Source organism: Cyclopterus lumpus, chromosome 25 (genome assembly GCF_009769545.1).
Source record: "Cyclopterus lumpus isolate fCycLum1 chromosome 25, fCycLum1.pri, whole genome shotgun sequence".
NCBI lineage: Eukaryota > Metazoa > Chordata > Actinopteri > Perciformes > Cyclopteridae > Cyclopterus > Cyclopterus lumpus.
The window spans coordinates 5,221,490-5,238,780 of NC_046990.1; the positions used below are offsets into that span (position 1 = coordinate 5,221,490).

General features: G+C 41.2%; 1 protein-coding gene across 2 annotated transcripts in view; it reads right to left on the bottom strand.

Annotated features, from left to right (window-relative positions):
• Positions 1–17,291, bottom strand: part of grik2 (glutamate receptor, ionotropic, kainate 2) — a 220,370-nt gene that overhangs the window by 119,887 nt on the left and 83,192 nt on the right. For both annotated transcript variants that reach the window (XM_034528752.1, XM_034528753.1), the window contains exons 5-6: positions 12,450–12,503; positions 8,773–8,946 (exon numbers count right to left, since the gene is read on the bottom strand). In XM_034528752.1, the coding sequence (XP_034384643.1) occupies positions 8,773–8,946; positions 12,450–12,503 (228 nt within the window). The remainder of the gene's footprint in view (positions 1–8,772; positions 8,947–12,449; positions 12,504–17,291) is intronic.

The window sequence follows — 17,291 nt, forward strand, 5'->3', positions numbered from 1 at the left end:
TTTTGCCTGACCAGTTATGGCTGCGTGCGCAAGGACCTCTAGTGGTTTTTCGCTGCCTTACGCTTTCTCAAAACACCTTCTGTTGCCTTTTTCGTACTACGGTTGACTTCCTGCTGACTCCTCACTCACTACTCTTCGTCGGCCCACAGTCAAAGTGGCACACAGCTGAGTGCGTCTCCGACCCCTGCCACTCTGCGCCCACAGTGGGTAGATAACGGCTGCGTGTTTGGCAAGCAGCTAACGGAACGACTCGCTCTGTCGCACCTCTCGGCCGCTTGCTCACTGTTACTGTTTTGGACACCGTGTTTGCTTTGAACTCTCACAGACAACGGAACTGCTCGCACACACACACACACACACCGCTGCACCTCTTTGCCACTCGGTTGCGGCGCGGCACAGACATCCTGGTGAGTTCATGTCATTTTTGGCAAGATTATATGGCGCGTCTCATACGACGACGTCGAGCTTATTGCCTGCATTCGTCAGTGCATGTTTTTGAATTTGAATGCAGTGTGTTTTATGAAGCCATACAGCCCCCCGGTGTTCTCGTGCTCAGAATTAAAGTGTCACTGCCTCTTAGACTGACAACGTGGCTGAAAAGGCAGAGCAGCCACTCCACCAAGCCTGCCAAGAACAAGGAGCTGAGCTGAAGTCTCGTTTGAATGCTCTCTAATCTGAAGCCCACTCCTGAAACCCTGACATGCTGCTGTACAAACTGCAGACATTAAAAAACAGATCATGTTAATTGAATGAATGTAATAGTGTGAAAACCCCCTCGCATTGTAGAATGTGAGGTCCCAGACACTAAGTGGCTCTCTGGGTGAACCCTGTGGCACCGGAGCCACTGCCCCTCGTCCTCCCCAACGCTGCCAAGCACTGCCAAGCCTCTGCACGAGTAACGGCATCTGCCGAAATAATGTTCCGGCAACCCGTCACAGCCAAATTCTTTCCCCAAACATTTGGACAATACCAGAGCCAGATCCAGATCCAAGTCTGCGAGCCAGAGAGGGGAGACAGAGAGATGGCGTGATGCACGCAGAGAAGCAGATGGAGTGAACTAAGCTGACAGAAGCTCCATCTAGGAGGCGGAGAAGGGCACGGTCTAACTGCATCCATCCAGCGCAGAGATTGGGGCCGCAGCCAAAATGAGGGAATAACCAAATATTAGCCTCCTCCTAATGACAGCTCCTTCAAACAGCTCGAACTCCAGACAAATACTTTGGAAGCCCTTCCAAAACAGCACCAGCTGTGTGTCTTGGAAAATAGTGAAGTCTGAGAGTGGCGCATGCTCTAGGTATCAAGCAGGCAGGTGTTTGTATACTGTTGTGTGCTTTGACAGCCACCCCTAGTCCAGACCTGAACTCTGGCCCAGGTCAGCACCCCCAAACCCTCCCAACCCCAAGTCCAGCCTGCACCCCCACGGACTCATTCGCCTCTTAAACCAATCCAGGCCATGTTTCCCAGCCTGTTCTGCCACTCAAGGAGGTCTCCACAGGGACAGCCTGACTGACAGTTTGGGAAAGGAACAGGCAGGATAGAGAGGAAAAAGCCCGGCTCTCCATCCCTCCACCAGCCTCGTCCTTCAATCATCTCTTTTTCTGCCAATAAATGACAAAAGACCACCAGAACAAAACACTAGAGATACTGAACACATCCTGCGGAGTGTGGATCTAATTATGTCTTCCACGTATTGTATAATCTTTTAAATGAGTTAAAATGTCATGAGTTTTTAAATATTAGTTTCAAACAAAGCACTGTTTAAGAATGCTGCTGTGATGAGCGACTCTTTCTATTAAAAAGAGAAATCATTCTCATGATGTATGATAAAGGGGTTCTACATGCTTTGCGGTATAATTTTCCATCCAGCTCAAAAATGTTGGGCTACTTCGCCTCCCAAGAATTCACGAATGTCCTTGTTGTTATTCATTCAGGTTTGTCTGGTTGTTTTTCAGTTGATTCGATTTGCATATTTGTTTGTGATGTTGACGGGTTAGTTGAACCCACAGTCATTAACTTTATTTGCCCCACCGTTGTCTCTAAAACTGATTTCCGTGGTTGGCAATCTTTCTAAATTGTTCCCAATGGCAACCTGGCAACCCGTACTGTCACGTAGTAAAAAATAGTGTTTTCAACATCATAAACCAGTGGTCACGTTCATCCATTTCTTTGCTGTCGATTCTTGTAAACATCAGAATGACATCAAGGTGAGCATTTTAATAATCAAAATAACATCCTATGACACATTTAAGTAATCCTCTTGCTCCAAATGATATCACAATATTATTGTTTGTGATACAAAAACACTGTATATATAAATTTTGTCAATAGTTAAAATGCACATATGTGTGGCACACAGTTGCTCAGATAGCCCATAAAGTTGTTTTTTTTCCTGGAGCTTTTTGCCACATTTCATGACCTTCATCAGCAAATGGATGTGGTACAGTGATAAGTACATGTGACATGATTATTGAAAAATGTATATGGCTTGTTGTATTGTCATCATGTGACCGCAATTTCATTTAGGTCATACAACAATGAGTTCATTATAGCTGAACAACATACAGGTACTGATGAAGGCATGCGTTATTAAAAAAGCTCCTGGAAAAATTAAACAAGTGGACGTTGTGACAGATTTACTTTTCAGAGCAGGACATTTTTGAGTGTTGGAAGACAAACAAAAAAAATGATGATTAAAAACAAAACATTTGACCATAACTACAAAAGGTAATAAAACGTATTGTTTTTGCCGACACAGGCAGTAAATAGACAGCTAAATGGAGAGGATTAGTTAATATGTTATGTATGCATCCATGTGCAGGTGACACTTTTAATGTAATGAATGGTCTTCGATAATGAAAAAAATGAATTATGATTGTCATATGATTGACACATAAGTAAATATAAGTAGGTTTATTGGCAGCCACACAATCATTGCAAAGTGCTAACACATTTTTGTCTGGTAAGCCTTCTGCAGAGCCTCCTGCTATAATAACACATTTCTCATATGATTCATTCTTTCACGATGTCCACCATATGCCTGTTTGAGTGATGCTCAGATAATATGAATCCCGGAATATGTCTGATGTCTGGGTGACATTTTTTCTTCTTTTCATAACTCTGTTTGGATCAGACTTTAAATGATATCTGTCAAAAAGGAAATAGCTTTCCGTCACTGCCCCCATTTAAATGTAGGTCTGGCACATTTATGGTAATACGGGAACAGAAATGAGTCGGCAGCGTTGACGTGGCTCTGAATACCAACTGTGTTTTGGAGCTGCAACAAACAAAGACACGACCTTGGTGACTAAGGGGTCAACCCGTTTGCCCGGTCGAGGGTAAAAGTTAACATCTCCGGCTTTCCAACTTATCACAAAGAGACAAATGCAGAAGTGACAGTCGTGCTTGAGTGTTTTTTTTTTTTAACCTGTTTCAAATTAGCAGGGTACACAATGAATGAGACAGCAGCTTAAGCAATTAACAAGGAGAGACATTATGGTAATGAGAGCGTGGAGCTTGTAAGGTCACACTCGTCGTGCATGTTAAGCCACGACTCTGGGCAGGGATTCTCCCTGCCGCCACATTAATCGAAGGCGGCATAAAGGAACGAGGCGCATGGTGAGTTTACTTGATTTGTCACACAAAAACATGTTCTCGAAAAAAGAAGAAGAAGAAAAAAGTCTCTGGACCACTTTCATGATTTCATGCAGATGCAGTTCAGGGCTACAGAGAGAAAAGCTGTGGAGGGAGGAGTTAAAACATGAGAGAAAGAATGTGATGATACATGTTGGAAGATTGAACAGCAGAGACCTGGTGTGGTCTTCAGTACTGTGGGATGTGAGTGAGACTCCATTAAAACGCTATTATCAAGTTCTTCATTCTGAATCAATTCAGCATGTATTTTATTATAAAATGCATTGCAGCACAAAATGCTGTACGACCAAAAAAAAATACCGTTGGATAGTAAAATTATTTGACAGATCTTATAACTCTACACAAGGCTTTGAAGATATACCTCCTTGTTACTTCTTGTTGTCTATGTTTTTGTTATTGTGTACATGGTTTATGTTCACTGCTGGTTGGTTCAGCGGGTGGGTGATGGGAAGTTATTTTATGGAATAAAGGACACTGTTGGATTTTGATATACAAATCAGGGGAAGGTCAACTACACATCAAATTCACATCAGCAACAGCAGAAGTACTGATTCTATTCTGCCTGCACAGCACAGCCTGTGCTCTTATATAACATACGGAATTAGAAAGTAAATATGCACCGTGACACAATTAAAGACAACATATTTCTCCAAATAACTACAATTATTTCTCCAAATAACTCATGGAAAATGAATCTGCACATTCACACGAATTGGCTGGGAGGAATTATAGTGATATATGTTGCGAATAGAATCACTCATTTTAGTGGACAGTAGTTTGAGTTCTGTATTCTGAATATGAAATGTATGTTCTATACCAGTCACTCCCACAGGTGAACACAGGGGATTTGTTATCAAGGTCAGCAAATACATTTGCTTAATGTCTTCCATTCTCATATTTAACATTTATATCTGCAGTTCACCTTTGAGCCACTTGAGGGAGCCTGAATGTTCGTATTGTTCTGATAATTGAAGCCTACTTATGACGTACAATCTGATATGAAAGGCTAGCATACATTCTGTTTGTTTAACTGATGAAAAGAACGAGAGTGTGTTAACTACACTTAAAGTCATTTGTGTTGTCTCATTTATAAAGTATTGAACATGTGTATATGTTTTTAATAACATGATGTGAAGCAGCTCGTTTATCTCTTTAAGGTGATGTGGAAACGGCAGTCGATCATTTATGCTCAAATTCTGCTCATGATTTAGAGTATTAAAGAATGTTGTGCCGGGTCGCGATGATTTGCCATTTTAGAAAAATGGGTCCCCAGAACATAAGTTGGTCTATAAAAAGATTTCTACAATGGGAAAGACAACAGGAGTGTCCCAACTACAATACTTAATGCTAACAATCCCACAATGCAATCGGTTTTATGACTGCAAAAATCCCCTGACGGTGATAATGATGATGATGATGATGATGATTATGATGATTATGATAATGTTGACTATGATCATACATTGAAATCTCAATGTACTGCTCTTTGTAGAAAAACTGCTGAGGGTGTGTTTGGTGTAGTACTGACTGAGTGAAGGAGGGAGTGATTTCAGATATCGTAAAGAACAATAATGTAATGCTTTCATACTAACCATTCTTCTCTTATCACTTATCAACAACAGTCACATCTTTTATGGAGGAGCGTCACATTGAACCATGCAACACAGACTCAAAGCACTGCGCTCTCCAGACACTTTCAATTGGTCAACAACACAATATCAGCATTTCAAGATTCACCAAATTCAAACGTAGCATCAATTTTGGCTCCGGTTGTATTCTGCAATCAGCCGCAGTATTTCAATCTGCGATCCCATCCACTAAATGTGGACCAACGGTGCTGATTGGTGTGTGAAAATGAAGTCTCCGGACTGCTCACTCAGTGCAATCTGTCATGATCTTGCGAGTCCATAAGTTACAGCACATCAGCAGTTCACTACTTAAGCACACAAAACCGTAAATACAGCACACAAATTAAGCCGTTAATCAAACGTTTACGGAACCTTTCACCATGTCAATATGCATTAGCTGCTGACTGATTGCCATTTGTCTAATTAATCAATCCCCACCTTCAAACTCATATGCCATTAATTCACTGATGAGCAGGGTCACCGCACACTCCTCACACACATAAATCTCTGTCTGTCGCCGATCCAGAAATAACCACGAGCTCTGCTGGCCTGATGACTCTCTACAGCACATGAATATAAACACAAAGATGATGAGACACATCTTTTATAAGACATCACATTGACTCTCAGACTCCATGTCGCAGCCATAAAGGCCCTCTGTGCTTTTTTGTGTACAGTTATTACACACACAGTCCATTCTGGGTCTCAAGTGGTAAAGAGTATTGATTGAGCCACAAATCCAACAAAAGGGGCTTAAACCGAGTAACACCCACTCTCCGATATCAATCCAGAAACATGACTCAGCAACATCTCGCTATTTTAGAGAGAGAAAAAAAATAAAAAGGAATCTGTTATTCCCCAGAGGTAAGCCACTGTTTTCAATCAGCAGCCAACATGTTGCCGTTGCCGCTCCCAGTGCTTTCCAACTGGAATCAGACCAAGCGGCTACATCGGCCTAACGTTTAACACCTCAACAATCCATGTGGGAATAAAACACAAGGACTCTGATTTCACTTCTGCCTTCCCTTCACCCACTCTCTGTATTTCTTCTTCTTCTTCTTCTTCTTCTTCTTCTTCTTCTTCTTCTTCTTCTTCTTCTTCTTCTTCTTCTTCTTCTTCTTCTTCTTCTTCTTCTTTAATTCATCCCCCTCATCTCATTTCTCCTATCTCCTCCATTACTTTCTTTTCCTTCCCATTCCTTGTCTCTGGTGGGTAGAGGCTTGTTGGCACGGTTCCCAGATAAGAGATGGTATGAAAGCATGCGTGGAGGCACAGTTATTACAGGCAGTGTGCTCGGATCAGAGAGGTTTCAGATCACAGTGACAGAGACTCTTCTCATCACACCCGGAGCCCACAACTCGGGGCACCAGGGTTTTACCATTTGACTCCCTCAGGACGACGGGCTCGTTACAGAACGAGATGCCACAGCACAACCGTTGTAACAGCTCTATCGTGTCCCCAACAGTGCTTTTGATGACTTTATGTCTGTTAAAAACCAGCCAGTCAGAGAAAAAGGGGAGAAGCACACAACGTTTTGGGGTGGCTGTCTCAATAGTCCATTACATGTGTTTTCGAAGCATCATAAAATAGATACAGTTCTATTTTTACACGTCCATAAATCCGAGAGCAAATTCCGAGAGCGCACACTAAACAAAACAAAACACCACCCCTCCGTTTCAGAAGCAGAGCATCTAAAGCAGTCTGTTAATATTTTGGAGGTGCTTAACACTGCTGTGATTCAGAAACAATAAAGTTGTTCTTCATACGCTTTTGCAGCTCATTCATGATTGATTCTGGTAACTTTGTGGCTATACTTTAATTACAGTGCCACGTCAACCTGTTCTATTTCTATTCAATATGGTTATATATAAAGTCATAAAAGTTGCTGTCGTCAACTTTCTCAGGAAAAAGAGAGAACCATTTTGGATTTTTTTATTTCATGTTTATTTCCAGAGGGCATGAATGATGACTCGTAATGAGATTTGAAGTTGTTCTTTAATATCTCTCACTTATGTGTTCACTAATGGTTCTCTTATGATTATCTTTTATGATGTATTTTTTTTATGATGTATCTTGTTGTTGCTCCCCTAATATATGCATTGCTTTATTAAATGTTTTTAAATGAAAGTGTTTTTAATATAGGCCACATCTGTACAGACTAAATACCAGACTTTACTTCCATTTTTCCATCGTATGAACCAATATAGTTTCATGAATGCCCTTGCTTCTCAATTTGGCCTGAAGTCACATGACCGCATACAGCCCATATTTGCACATGTGATATGTGTGTGCATGTATATGATTGGCTGTGTGTAATATTTTCTGACCTCAAATATTTGTTGTTACATCATGTCCCCGATGAAGGCCACAAGTCAAAATATATTGGTCTAAACAATAGTGCAAGTTCTGCTGACTTCCGCTCTACATGTACTATTCAATTTTTCTGTATCTGTATTTCAATCAGGGAGAGACCAGTTAGATAAAGAAAGGATGCATGTTTATTGTTAACAGATGATATGAAATGATGAAGTCTCAGAGTCTTTGGCGCTTGGACTCTGCGGGGAGATTTGCAATTGAAGGGCCGACTGCCCCGATCAGCAACGAGATAGATCCCCCCGTGGAGTCTGGACCTGGTGGTGGCTGATGAGCTGATGGAATGATGAGTTGATGAAGCTGATGGATCCGTGGAGACTGGGCGGAGATGGGGAGGTGGAGGGGTGCGTAACAGCAGCATGAAAGAACTGAAGGTAACGAGACAGTCATATTTAAATGAGACAGCGACAGCAGCAAGATGATTGGCTAACCGTGTCATTGTTTCCGTGTGCTTATTGGATAGAGGGGATCAGCTGATCTGCACAGCTGGTTTCATGATTGACGGTGCAGAGCAATGACAGCAAGTAAACAATGCGTGAGCATGTGTGAGGAATGATTGGCAGGAATGTGAGGAATAGATGGCGGGCTGAGGGGTCTGATCTTCCTGTCTGAACTTGCGCTAGAGCTCCATTTCCTGAACTTTGAAGCCTTCCTTCTAAGGAAGTCAAAGAAGTAAAACAATTTAGTTTTGTAAGTAGATCAAAAATAAAATGCATCATAAAATATTAATTCCATGGCAATTGCATAAAATAGAGTGTATAGAGACAAGAAAAGTTCATAAGATGCTTCACCGAAGGTGGTAAGATGGAAGAGGAACTCCTCAGAGGCAACAACATATTTATCTTACTTCATATTTCACATATTTACGTGTTTTTCGTTGGTCCAGAGGCAAAGAACCAATCTACATATATAAATGTGACCTCAGAAGACAAGCATGGAGACCTTTGAAGTAAATAAAATGTATTGGTGTTTGTTCTCTCCAATGTACTCAACGGACCAATGGGAACCAGCCTCAGTTACACCGAGCAGATGGATGCCATGCCGTGACAACTCGTCTCTGACAAGCTGGACGGAGGGATTCCCTCATTCACTACTCATTTGTTTTGTTCATGAGACTCACGGTCATGAAGCCGTCCAGTAGACCAGAGTCAGGTTTGGGTGGAGCCTGCAGTCGCTCCATGGACCATTTCTCGATGATCGAGGCCACTTGGCTGTTCTCAGTGTTGAGGATCCTGAAGCCCGTCATGTTCACACCACTGTATCGGTAAGGCTCCACGTCTAGTGCAAACAGATCCTGGGGAGTAATGAAAAAATACATTATATAAAGGAGAGAAACACCGAAATGTCAATAATCATCAGCCCTGTAGTAAAAAAAAAAAGAAAGCTTAACCAGCATCATATCCAATGACACCTTAATGTTAAGACGTTGTGCGTCTCGTGAATGGTTATTCATCTACTTGTTATGCCTGTAGAGTGGGAGGAAGAGTCAAATAAATGTTCTCAGTGAGAGCTTACATGGACATGGCTCTCTGGTTAAACCATCCGGAAAAATAATAAACAACTGAGAATATCTTCAGTCAAAGGTAGCAGGAAAGAAGGAAGTTAACCATGACTCCAAAAGAGCATTTTTTATAAGAAACATTCAACTATTGAGCTTACAAATCTGTTATTTCCCCTGCTAACATTTAACTTAAACTACAGATTCTAAAGCAGAGACCAGATCAAATGTGGTCCAAACTGTAATTTGTAGTGATTATAACAATATACAGAATGTTATTAAATCAGCTTTCAAGGTATTGGTAGGTGTCTTTTTATCTTAACGTTGCATCGAAGGCGGGACAAATTATCTCAAAAATGCATGCAAAAAACTTGCTAGAGAGAGCTATGCCAATTTGTTACAAAATGAAATAAATGTCAATAAGGTGTTCCAACAGATTTGAGGCAGAGATCTGAGGTAAACTACTGTTGGATGTTTTGTTTCCTTTTAGCAAAGTGAGGGAACTCGACTTTACCTTCTGGTAAACAGTGACTCAGTGTCAATGTCCAAATGCCTTTATTTGCAGTGTGAAAGCTTAGAAACGTCACTTTTTCACCACACAATATCTGTGTTCTGTGAAAAAGTCCAGAAAAAAAAAAAATGATTGCACTCACAATAAATATGTATTTGTGTAAATATCTCTCACTACCACCACTAATACCTATCATTTTTATCATTAGAATGATAGTGTTAAAAAAGCAATAGATTAAAAAAATCAAACTGACCAAACTCCAGCCTTCAGTCAGGCCCATGATGACAAACCTTCCATATATATTAGACAAACACTTAACACAAGGTAAGTGAAGAGTAAATATAAATCTGGCAGGGAAAAGGCCGCCATATGTGGCCGCAGTGTACTGGTTTGTTCACTCTGCTGGGAGAATTATGCTGTCAGCACCGGACTCTGTCTGCCAAACACCTCCACTCCCTCACTCGTGTTTGTATTTCATTTTTCATCTTCCTGAAAACACCAGAGGGAAATTTAATTATCTCACATAAATTGGGCCTGGAGAATGGCTGTGGAAAGAACGTGCGCTCATTTGGATGTTTCATTTCAAACCTAAAGAAATGATCTCTTTTAGCCGCCGTGATGAAAATTGGAATTATTCAGCTTTCAAAGGAACTTGACATTAAAAAAAAAAAAGTAGAGGTCAGTAGGGAGGCGGGACCCACACAGAGTGAGAGACAGTGTTTTGATATCGGGTGACACAAGCAGCCTCTTCAGGATGAGGGTGGGATGGGACTTCAATAAGAGTTTTAATTCAGTCAAATCTTTTGACGTGCAACATGGACTGAAAGAAAACACAGTCTATACAGTCAGGGAGCTTAGAATAGTACTGAGGAGTGTGTGGACATACGCACATGTGTGTCTTGTTTTACATTTCCTTGTGTGGACAGAGAAGGGGACTTTCTCCTGAGACAACCCAAGGCGAGGTCACTTGCCACGCAGTATCAGAGCTACACACTGAATCCAGCCCTTCACATTGAGGTCATGAATAAATAGTGACACCATCTTCTGCCTCACTTGTATGCCGAGACTCTGGATGGCACTCTTTATTACCAGATATTCCAACTGGCTGTCGCCATTGTGACAAAGAAACACTACTGCTACAAATACTACTATGACTACTACCGCCGCTGATTAATATCAAGCGTCATAATAACAAGAGGCAGAAGAAGTGGGGGAGGAAGCAAAGGGAAAATTGAGGCAGATAAGAAGCAGGAAGGAAAATAAATGAGGACACGGAAGATAAAGAGGAGGGAGAAAAGTAAGACCGTGGATGTATTTTGAGAACTTGACCTCCAAGGTCAAGTGACTGATGGGGGTAGCTGAGCTAGTACTACTGTCTGTGCGAGCTATTAAAACAATACTCTCTTTTAAATCTGGATGGGAACTTCAAAATATCACAAAATTCACCAAAAGAAGTACATTAGTAATTATGCTTGAACATCAGAATTATTTTCCACGGTGCAGTGAAATCTGTATCGATAATTTTCAATTTCTTTTTCCAAACAGGTCACAGTTTAATATCCTGGATGCTCAGAGATAAACTATTCCTCATGTACATCCAGAGGTAGTCTATTGATGTTTGGTGCAATGTATACTTTGCCCTCTTCATTGTGTGACATTTGTGCATTTAGACAATCGGACCTGCAGCTGATGGAAGAAAACAGCTGTGATGTTAGATCTGTTAAACAGAAAGTGTAGAAACTTTAAATGTGTTTTTTTAGAACGTGATTAAGTGTAATGGTATATTTTCAACATGACTCACAACTATTTATTTTTGTCTTGTCAAAACTGAATGGTTGTGAAATAATAGAGGAAAACAGCCGGCTGATTAAGATGTGTCTTTGCTGTAGAGTTTGACTCATTGTTGAAGGACAGTTGTTTTATGAGCTTTTCCTCACGATACAAGTAGGTGACCCAGCACCGCTACCAGAGAGCCGCCTGCTGACGTCTTCTTTTGTAATGCTGGTCTGTGGGGAAAGGGGGGCTGAGGTTCAGTAGGTCAAGAGGTTCATTCACTAACCACAGGGTCAGTTCAATCCCCAGCTTGTGTTCACACTTTGAAGTGCCCTTGGGCCAGCCATTGAACCCCAATGTGCTTGTGATGGTAGGGCCTGTGCCTGGAAGGAATCGCATTGAATAAAGCGCTATATAAATGCACTAAATTCAACAAAATGCTTTTTGGGCCACAGGGGATTTTGCACAGCAGCATTGTGGTTGGGTTAGGGTTGCTACCGGGACTAATTGGCAGCAAGGCTGACTTTAAAACATCCATGAGGAAGACAAAATATGAAGGATGAAGAGGAAGATCTGGACCAGAACTGAAGGAACCTGCCCCATAAATCGGACCCGGTTGCACCGATGACAAGCATTCAGAATAACTATATTGATATGTCGGTAATACATTTAAACTGTTTCATAACCAGTTAAAGAATCCTCACAGTAACTTAAAGAAAAAGACGAATGCCAGAAAGAAGATGTGAAACAGAAAAAAAAAAGGTAAAGAAAATAAACAGCTATCTTGATGTCTCAACAAACTATGCTATTATTTTCTTTAGCTCTGGAAAAAGACATTAAAGGGACAAAGAATGATCCAAGGCAATGAATATAAAATTAATGTCGGAGAAAATGAAGATTGAAGAGCAGCGTCGTCTCGTTCTTTGGGATGCAAAACATCTTCATGGAGATATGGAGCTCTGAGTTAGACCTGATGCCAAAATGATTGTGCGGCACAGCCTCTTTCGCTACTTACCAGTGTGGTGAAGATATAGTGATAATACTCTGTCATCATCCCCATGGCCAGAGCCTAAGAAAGAGAGTGACAGAAGGAGGCAGAGAGAGAGAGCGATTGGGAGAGGGAGAGATTTATAAATGAATAGGGAAGGAAGATTTTGTCATATTTGTCATATTTTGCACACACACAGACATTTGTCATTTTGTGTGGCTGTATTACTGGCTGTAGTACCATGTAATGTGAAGAGGCACATATTCTGCTGCACTGCTGCAGCCACAGGCTCAGAGATAAGAAACAAACGCCCACCAAAAATAAAAAAAACTGCTAAATAAAGCAGAAGACAGAGCTCAGTCTCATCGCTTGGCATATGTAGAGCAATATGGAGATAAACGACATTTGGGAAAAATAAGGAAGTCATCGCACAATAATGAGGTCCAGGGTGGAGTTACTTTGGGAGATTGTTTGAACACTGGTGTTTACAACATTCTGAAGAAAAGAACAGCTTGTGAGGTGTGATACTTCTGGTGTTGATTTGACAATATGATGCTTTTAGCGCTGGCTCTGTTTGGAACAGACTTTATTGGCACAGCCAGGAAAAGTGCAAGCAGCTCATCAACATTTCTCCCGAACAGAGTGGTATGTAGAGCAACAGTCAGTGTAAATGTGCCAGATGGATATGTTAATGCATCCCATTATCCCAGAAATTATCTCAATATTTGACAAGTCTGCACATGACGATTTACATCCCGTGCCGATGTGGGATGTAGTGTGTCCTTCATGGAAGTAATGTAAAGTCAGGGTGTGGGGCACGGGGTGGTAAATTGGTTCTTTTAATGCTTGACTTCCATGCAGGAGACCATAGTTCATGTCATGTTAAAGTTCATGTTCTAACCATGTTCTTTCACCTACCTTAATCATGGTATAGTTGCCGAGAGATATTGCAGAAAGTCGGAATTAACAAACAAAAAGATTGGCATTGGACGGAAACTAAATATTTATTGAACATAAGTCAGTTAACATTGGGTGAAGGCAGGGTACACCCTTGGACAGGTTTCCAGGCTATCTCCATAGCCAACCATTCATGCGCACATTCACAGCGCTGATGATGAGAGTTTAATAATATCTATAATATTCAACAGAATATTTGGGTCCCATTGCACAGAAAGTGCAAGGAACCTATTGCTTTTGTCAATATTATAATAATTCTACTGCGCAATCACAGTTTTTAAGTGGTTTGGGTTAACTGCTAGTCAACTCGTAAAAATTGACAAAACTAGTGAAAAGTTGCAACGCTCCGCAGTGATTGGCTACAGTAAAAAAGAGGTTCAATACCCAACCCTATTTGAGTTCAAGCAACTAAAACTGGCCTGGGAACACCAAGAGTTGCAAGACACGGCTGAGAAGAAGGAAGCCAGGGCTTTACTTAAGCCACAAGCAACTAAATATGAAATGATGGAAAAACAAACATTTAGTTTGCAAATTTAAGTACAAAAACACACTATAGACCCTGTCCTCATTGTTGTTTAAATACGTAGTTTCACCAAACAACGTGAAGACCAGAACTTACTGTGTGCACAGAAGGAGAATGGAAGCTACATTCTCCTCTGTTCCATTTCCATTTTAAGTTTATTATATCCATGTAATTTGACTTGACTGTCGCCTTGGTTCACGCTCAGTGTGAGTCAGACTTTTGTCATCTGTCTGCGATTGCCTTTCATCTTACCAAGCGAGGAATATGTACTCATTCGCACCATTACCAAGGCAATCTGTCTCTAAAAATGCACATCTGAGATGAGATTCTAAAGTGGAACCTTTCTCTGCATAATTCTATTATCATCTAGACTGTGTGTGTGTGTGTGTGTGTGTGTGTGTGCTGGCTGTATGCTACCCCATTCCGGCTGGATGGTGCTATATGGTGGTGTCAAAGTCCTGCCCGCCGTGTAGAGACTCACTAAACCATTATGAATCACAGATCACTGTGTGGAAAGGATGATTAAACAGATAGGAAGGGATAATGGCTGCTGGTATCAGGTGGGAAACCTCGAGAAAGCCTCCAGCATTCCGTCTGAGAGCCAGCCCACTCAGTAGGGATTCACATGATGCTATTTCCTGGACCTTGTGATAACAGAAGAGTGTCGTTAACCTTTCAGATCTCATATTCAATTTTTTAGTGGGCAACGAAAACAAATTAAGAGACAACTTACATCCTAGAAAAATCTATCAAAGCTATCAAAAAACAGGAAAAAAACACTTCCCATTTGTGTTGTAGCATTTAAAGGTTGAATTCAGATGAAATTTGAGGAAAATCCTTCATTCATAACCATGAATTGTACAGCGGGACTGTTTTCAAAATCTGTGCTTCTTGGTGACACGCCGAGTTTAGATATGAGACAAGTTAGACAGCACAACCAAAGGTTTGCACAGCTTTTCACTTTACAACACACCTTATTCTTCTCCTCACCTACAAAGCCTTGATTGGTGATGCACCATCATATCTTAAGGAGCTTGTAGTACCATATTGCCCCACTGGAGAGCTGCGCTCACTAAATGCCGGGCTACTTGTGGTTCCTAGAGTCCTATCAAGTAGGATGGGAGCAAGAGCCTTCAGTTATCAAGCTCCTCTTTTATAAAATCAGCTTCCACTTTCAGTCCGGGAGGCAGACACAGTCACCTCATTTAAGAGTAGACAGTAAAGAGAGACTTTCCTCTTTAATAGTGCTTATAGTTGGGGCTGAATCAGGTTTCCCCATGTCCAGCCCCTTGATATGCTGCTATAGGCTTATAGGCTGCTGGGGGATGTTTTAGGATACACTGAGCACCTCTCTCCTCTTCTCTCTCTCCTTTCCGTCTCTTCATTGCACATTACTAACTCTACTTCTTCCCCGGAGTCTTTGTGCCTTCTCGCCTCATTGGACCTGGCTGTGTCTGAAGCTGGTCCTGGGTCCTGACCCCTTGCCCCTGCTTCCTGCATCCAGCCCCTGGCCTGGACTTGGCCTCTTTCCTAATGGCCCTGCCTCCTTCTCTGTGCCTCAAAGGCCGACCTCATTGGTCCAGCCTCCTTTACGATGCCTCCTGCCTCCGTGGCCCTGCCCCCTGCCATGGCCCTGCTGATCCCCCCCCCTCTCCTCTCTTCCTCCTTCTGTTTCATGGATTTTGGTGGTCTGGATCGTGGTCCATGCTCCTTACTCATTTATGTCATATTCATTGAATGTGTTGTAACTGTGTAACGCTGTTCATTCTGTACACATGACATCTATTGCTTCTGTCCATCCAGGGAAAGGGATCCTCCTCTGTTGCTCTCCTGAAGGTTTCTTTCCTTTTTTCCCTGTGAAAGGTTTTTTTTGTGAAAGTTTTTCCTAATCCGATGTGAGGTCCTGGGATTGTAAAGGCAAATTGGTAATTTGTGATTTGAATTGAATTGAATTATGGGGCAGGACTGTTTGAAGTCTGTGTTTATTCTGTCAATACTACAAAGCTAGCTAGCAATTTCACCAAAAGTGTAGGCGTATGTGTTTAGGTGTGAACAGCGGATTTATTATACAGTTTAACTATCAAAGTGTGAAATTAAGTTTTACTGACAATTGTTGTCAGCTGATGTGCAGTTAAAAAATATGTTATTGTGAGATCGGCATTAATGCTTTCTAGTCACCGATCCCTGATAACGCGATAACCTGATAATTGTGAACAACAAATCTGTGTTGAAATCAGCATGCGGAGAGCTAGTTATGTTTGCAGCACCGAAACTAAGAGCTAAGGAGGTTGCATCGGGATGTGTTCCATGTGATGATGCGTTCATGCTCTATTCAGTAAAACTGAGTTAACTGATGTTGTCATGATTCGATATGTCATCTTGTAAAATGTAGTTTATGGCGCGAAACTTAAATTAATACAGTTCGAAGGTGTTTTCAAAGCAAAATAAAATAGATATTGGAGAGAGATTTACGAGCTGTTTAAATAACATTATCATTTTCATTTAATCCATTGATGGCAATAGAAATATATTCTTTTATTTCTTAATCATTTTAATTACTTTTTTTTGGAAAAAAAACCCACTATAGATGACTCTAACAAATTAAAAGAATGACATTTTAAATTGTTGACGCTTTAAACTGACTTCAGGGTGGTTGATTTTTTTTTTCTGGATGTAAAAATGTAACTGTCGAACCATCTACAGAAGCAAATAGCTCTACTTACGAAAGAAAGTCAAATGTGATTAGCTAACCCCAATATTACGTGTGCTAACAGGCTGTGCTACCCGTTCAGGACTGAAATCTCCACAGTGAGAGTTTAGGATCATTATGATACTGTCCTTTAAAAGAGCTAACTATCTCCATCCTGCAACACACACACATGTTTCTGTTTTATTTCCATTTTTTTGTTTGCACTAGTGTGTTTCAGCCACACCCAGCAGGTGAAACTCATGCTAGCTAGCTACAGCCGATGATCAACAAGTGACAGTCATCTTTTGAGCCGACTAGATCCACAGTCATTAGCTAACAATCAGAGGCCTTATTTTGTCTATTCTGTGTGAAATGGATGACCCATTTTTTCAAAGGTGACTTTAGATGTTGACAGTAAATCCGCCTCCTAGAGCAATGTAAATGGTTAGCATTGGAAACATTTTTTTAATACCACAGGTGGATCCAGTAAAAAGTCATGCTCCCATTGGGTCCCCAAGTTTGAATGCCGTTATTGTGAACACTCACATTTTATTGAATGTCAGGACAGTGAAGTCTTTCATTAAGTCCCATTAACAGGGTTTCTCTTTGAAATTATTAATGAGACTATAGTCCTTGACCTTCCCCAGCAATCTACCACTCAGGCATTGATTAAAAACCCTAGGAGAGTGACAGAGTGCTG